The 6057-nt window shown below is 33.9% G+C and overlaps 1 protein-coding gene and 1 long non-coding RNA gene across 2 annotated transcripts; one reads left to right on the plus strand and one right to left on the minus strand.

Annotated features, from left to right (window-relative positions):
• Nucleotides 1-2202: 2202 nt before the first annotated feature.
• Nucleotides 2203-2774, minus strand: LOC145166565 (uncharacterized). Its single transcript, XR_013740599.1, has 3 exons — nt 2697-2774; nt 2354-2421; nt 2203-2242 (listed from the first exon to the last, which is right to left on the minus strand). It is a non-coding gene; the product is annotated as an uncharacterized LOC145166565 (long non-coding RNA).
• A 6-nt stretch (nt 2775-2780) lies between these two features.
• LOC145166562 (mannitol dehydrogenase-like) lies at nt 2781-5262 on the plus strand. Its single transcript, XM_079085568.1, has 5 exons — nt 2781-2938; nt 3125-3238; nt 3323-3839; nt 4105-4258; nt 4789-5262. Exons 1-5 carry the CDS (start codon nt 2841-2843, stop codon nt 5010-5012), a joined length of 1107 nt encoding a protein of 368 aa, XP_078941694.1. The 5' UTR covers nt 2781-2840; the 3' UTR covers nt 5013-5262.
• The last annotated feature ends 795 nt before the right edge of the window (nt 5263-6057 follow it).

Below are 6057 nucleotides of genomic sequence, written 5' to 3' on the forward strand. Positions count from 1 at the left end.
TCTGTTTCTGTAGTTATTATGTATCAAATTACCTACGTAATAACTACATACTTATTTAGCTATCCCGTCAGAAATCCGTCATTAAATTAGGTAAACATTTTTTGGTAGACTATCTATTGTTATTCCATAGGTATTTTTCTAATTTTTCACACAACTTACCCAATTTTTTAGTAGTGTAGTATTATTTTATGGACAAGTTGGGCTAACCCACTTGGCTAACTAGGAGTTTATAAACTAACAACTAATTAGAAGGTTTTTGGTTCAATCTCAAAAATAGGAAAAATAATAATTATATTATGATTTGTTGTGAAAAAAAGTATTATAGTATAGTCTGACAAAAATAATTATATTATGATTTGCTGTGAAAAAAAAAGTATTATAGTATAGTCTGAGAAAAATAATTATATTATGATTTGCTGTGAAAAAAAGAGTCTGAGTAAACAACTAGGTCAAGGGATAATGACTTCATAGGGTAAGTTACTTTTTGAAATGTACACATTTAGTCCTTATTTATTTATTTTTTTGTAAATTAAACCCTTATACCCGATTTTTTGTAATTATGCAATCCTTTTGACCGGCTATAGCCGGTTTACCGGTCATATACAATTTTTATTTTATTTTCTTGAAATGAAATAACCAGGTGGCGTCTACATGTCATCTTACGTGGATATTGTTAAATTACACCACATTGAAATGACAATTAGGGCTCATTTAATCAGCCATTCCCCCATTCATTCACCCGATAATCCCTCAAACTTCTTGACTCGCAATCACCATCAACAATGGCAGAAGATGCAGATACAATCGTTGATGTACACTATAATGGGGTGTTCATACCTACCCCATTGATGTATTTTAATGGAGTAAAAGCCTCTGTACCATACACGGTTGTGAACAAGATGAACTTCCCTGATTTCATCCCCTTTCTTGAAAAGCTTACTAACGAAAGATGCAGAGATGTGTATTATTGTCCACATGAAGTGAGGTTGTCGGAGGGATTACATGCTATTCAGAATGACTGCGATTTTAACGATTTTCTTGAAGATATGAATGAAAAGAAGAGATTGGATGTGTATGTGGATCATTATCATGAACCGTTGTTTGATTGGATTCAGGAGGAAGAAGCAGACCTTGAAGATGAAGATTTGGTTTCTATTGATGATGTTGACTCCATTTTAGAAGATGGTCTGAAAGCTGAACATGTAGAGGACGATGAAGTTATATCTCTCAAAAGAAACTTCAATGATCATTTCCTCAACAAACTTTGTCCAATACATAATGATGACTTGGTTCAAGAAGATCATAATGCAATACGACCTATCTACCCAAGACATGATCATTACTGTATTACCCCTCCTGGTGGGCTTATCTTTTGTAATTATTAAATGGCTTGATGCCTTTTGTTAGCCACTTTTATTTGTCTTTACATTCAATTGTCTATAAAAAAAATATTTCCTGTAATTTGTCTTGGTTTTACCTCCATTTGACTGAATTAATTACATCAACATCCATACATAATAGCAATAAACTTTACCATTACATAAACATAAAGTACATCAACATCCATTACATAAACAAGAATTACACAACAAGTCTATTGCATCAAAATCCCCTAAAACCTCCAGAAGCATATCTTCAACCCCAAAACATAACCTTAACAATGACCATCAGAATCAGTACACAAATCATACTCTTCAACTGTTTCACTTCTTCTCTAACAGATGCCACATCCTCTAAAACTTGTATAAGATAATATGTAACATCTGAAAGAGTATCTTCTTCAATGGGCTTCATATTCTCAGGTTCTTCATCAATCCATTCCCAAAATTTACACTTTTTCCCTGGTTTCTGTAGTAATAAAATCAACAACATAGAAGGTAAGAAGAAGAAAATTGATGCGATGTGACAAATAAAATCAATTTAGGTATTTACCAATGAGTTAGGGCACACTCGAAATTTCTTTCCAGGGTTATCTTTGGTCTTGGAGGTACGAATTCTTGAAGGGAGTTCACAATCACAGAGGACTTCCTTATCTACTTTGTGATTGCTTGAACCTGTGGAGATTCTTGAGCCACTCGACATCTTCTTTCTTCTTCTACGAATTCCCCACTTCTCTTGTTCGAGTTTGAAGGTGATTCCTCCTGATTTTGGATGTTAACATTCGTTTATAAGGAGTGACTAAGCTAATTAATTGTTTATGCAGTTGTTTTTAGTGCCACGTGTGCTTCCACATCAGCAAAACCTATAGAATACGGTCAAAAGGACCTATTGTGTACATATTAATAAAGTATAAGGGTTTAATTTACAAAAAAAAAATAAGGACTAAATATGTATATTTCAAAAAGTAACTTACCATATCAATTCATTATCCATAAATGTGGCCTTTAAGCGGCAGAATGTTAGATTGCTCAGGTGATGACCCTGTATGAGTTACCTTTGTTATCCAAAAGATAATAATGTCTATTTACAAATCATCTCTACTACCCATTATTATTAAGAATATTAAAACACAAAAAGTTTAGTTAACAATGTTATTATAAGAAATATAAAATATATTTATATTGATCGCGATAAGAGAATATATAATATATCATTATGAGCGATAAAATATATATCTTCCACGACTATGAAACAAAACTTTGGTGGTTTACCCTAACGGCCAAAGATTTGGAAGTTCTCATTGATTTCTTACTAACCTGGAAAGTGCGCTGTTTCTTTTTCCCACTACCAAAATTAGCACGACAACTTTGACTAGCATCATAAACGCGAAATCAGCCTATAAGTACCTCATACACACTCTCTTCTCTTCACACCTTCTGCTGCATATCTAAGCTTCAAAAATGGCGAAATCACCAGAGACAGAGCATCCCATCAAGGCCTATGGTTATGCTGCAAGCGACACTTCGGGAACCTTCTCACCCCTCACCTTCTCCCGAAGGTAAGCATTTAAAAGACTAAAATCCAAAGGATTTTGTGTTTATTTTGTTTTCCGTAATTCGTGTTATGAATTTGATCAAGCAAGTACTATTCTTTCCATGTTTTACTTTGTTTCCCCTAACAAGAATGGTTGCTTTGAAAATTGAAGTTATTATGCGTGACGTCATTTGTCATTGATTTGTTACAGAGCTACAGGGGACAAAGACGTGAGATTTAAAGTTCTTTATTGCGGAATCTGTCATTCCGATCTTCATTTTGCCAAGAACGAATGGGGAGTGACTACTTATCCGGTAGTTCCAGGGTACAAATTCTATCCTTCCTTTTTTGTTACAATATGAATTTGTGTGTATGCATATATTTATCGATCTTATGATGACAAATGAAGGCATGAGATTGTGGGTGTGGTCACAGAAGTAGGAAGCAAAGTAGAGACATTCAAAGTTGGAGAAACAGTCGGTGTTGGATGCTTGGTGGGATCATGCAGATCATGTCAAAGCTGTTCTAACAATCTTGAACAATTCTGCCCGAAGATGACCTTCACTTATGCTTTTCCTAATTATTCCGATGGCACAATCACATACGGTGGCTACTCTGATCACATGGTTGCTGATGAGCACTTCGTGTTGCATTGGCCAGACAATTTGCCACTTGACTCCGGTGCACCATTGCTATGTGCTGGGATCACAACTTACAGCCCCCTCAGACACTACGGACTTGACAAGCCTGGTATGAAGATCGGGATAGTTGGTCTTGGTGGACTCGGTCATGTTGCAGTAAAGATAGCCAAGGCTTTGGGGGCAGAAGTTACAGTTTTTAGTACGACCCCGGAGAAGAAGGAGGAAGCACTTGATGGACTTAAAGCCGACCATTTCATTGTTAGCAAAGACGTCGGCCAAATGCAGGTCAATGACACCCTCTTCTACTTGGAGCAAATTATTTGTTTGGTTTGAATGTCAATTTAATGTGGATGGAACATTTAATGTGGATTGGGCCCATTTTGAGCCCTGTCCACTGTTTATCTTATTTATATCTCACATCATGTGGGTGGTGTCGTAGAGAATAATATTTTTTTTTTCAGAAATTATATATATATATATATATATATATATATATATATATATATATATATATATATATATAACTTGGGTTTATTGATTATGTTAATAGGCTGCTACTGGAACACTCGATGGTATCTTAGATACGGTTTCTGCAGCTCATCCGATCGTGCCGTTTCTTAATATTCTGAAAACCGATGGAAAGCTTGTTCTTGTTGGTATGCCCGCAGTGCCACATGAGCTACCTGCATTTCCTTTGGTCTTAGGTAACTACTTTAACTTAACTTGATCAATATTATCTTTATTGGTGTCCCACATCGGCTCACATAGTCACATCTCGCTCTGTATATGTTTTGGAGTCTCTCTGACTCCCTTCCTTTAAAATCTCTTTTCGAGAGAATATCAAGGACTTTACTTGTCAATGATGGAGTCTAGTTTAATTTCACATGCTCTATATACAAAGACTACATATATGTAACTTGTTTGGACATTGATGGTTTAATTATATACTCCCTCCGTCCCAAAATTATAGTTTATTTTTCTTTTTTGGTTTGTCCCAAAATAATAGTCCATTTCTAAAAATAAATAACATTTTTATCAAAATATTCTCTCATTACTACTTAACCAACTAAGCATTTAATTGAACATTAAATGCAAAGTAAGGACAAAACTGTCATTTTATTAAATAAAGTTAGTGGTAATTAATGTTTTTATTAATATGTGTGTTTTTTGTCTGTGGACAATAATATTGGGACGGAGAGAGTATATTCTAGTGTAATGGTTTAAAATTTGATAGGGAGGAAGGTTGTTGGTGGTAGTAATATTGGAGGACTAAAAGAGACTCAAGAGATGCTTGATTTTTGTGCAAAACATGGAATAACAGCGGATATAGAGGTTATCCCGATAGATTATGTGAACACGGCCATGGAACGTCTTTTGAAATCTGATGTTAGATATCGTTTTGTTATCGATGTTGCAAATTCAATCAAGGTTTCATCAGATACGAGATCCAAAGTCTGAGGTTGATGAAGGTGACGACACAAGTTGGTTGTTTGTGAAACATTTAATCATAAGGTTTTTGCGTTAGATATTTGTTTGCGTTACTGGCTAGAAGAAGCAAGTCCAATAATATCTATAGCATTTACTTGGTTGTCGTTATTATTTTCAAGGTCACTTCATGCTACAGTTTTTATTTTTATTTTTATTTATTTCCTGAACTATTGAAATGGTCCATGTATAATAATGAAATTTCAGAAAATGTTTCTGTTTATTAGCTGGAAATAACAATTACGGAATGTTCCCTATATAATAATGAATTGGGAAAATGACTTACCAAGGTAATTAACTTTTCGGTATGTTCATATATAGGTAACTATCTTTTTTTTTGTATATATCCAGATAACAAACTTGTTGGAAGTGTTCACATATGACCATTATGACCTGCTATAGCAGGTTAAATCCTAGATGTGAACACTTTCAACAAATTCGTTACCTAGATGTGTACAAAATAAATAGTTACCAAATATGAATAAAACGAAAAGTAAAAATAAATTACATGAATGGTCCCTGTGGTTTGGAGGAATTTGTGATTTTGGTCCCTAACTTATTTTTTTAATTCGGATGGTCCTTACTGTTTATTTTTGTTGCGCGTTTGGTCCCTGCTTACCTAAAAAGAATATTTTGCCCTTATTAATTTATTTTTTAATTAATTTTCTTATTTATGTATTTATTTTTTATATATTTAAAAAAATTAATAGACCCCACATATATGTATCTCCTCACCATAAACCTCAAACCATTTTTGAGAAATTTAATTCGGATGATCCCTAGTGTTTTTTTTGTTGCGCGTTTGGTCCCTGTCTTACCTAAAAAGACCATTGTGCCCTTATTAATTTATTTTTTTAATTAATTTTCTTATTTATGTATTTATTTTTGATTTATTTAAAAAAATTAACAGACTTCACATATCTGTATCTCCTCACTATAAACCTGAAACCACGTTTGAGAAATTTAATTTGGGTCTTACCGGTCACCATCCCATCTCTCATCCTCCCCAACTTTTATT

This window comes from Lactuca virosa, chromosome 3 (genome assembly GCF_052849685.1).
Source record: "Lactuca virosa cultivar CGN04683 chromosome 3, Lactuca_virosa_CGN04683_v6, whole genome shotgun sequence".
Classification (NCBI taxonomy): Eukaryota; Viridiplantae; Streptophyta; class Magnoliopsida; order Asterales; family Asteraceae; genus Lactuca; species Lactuca virosa.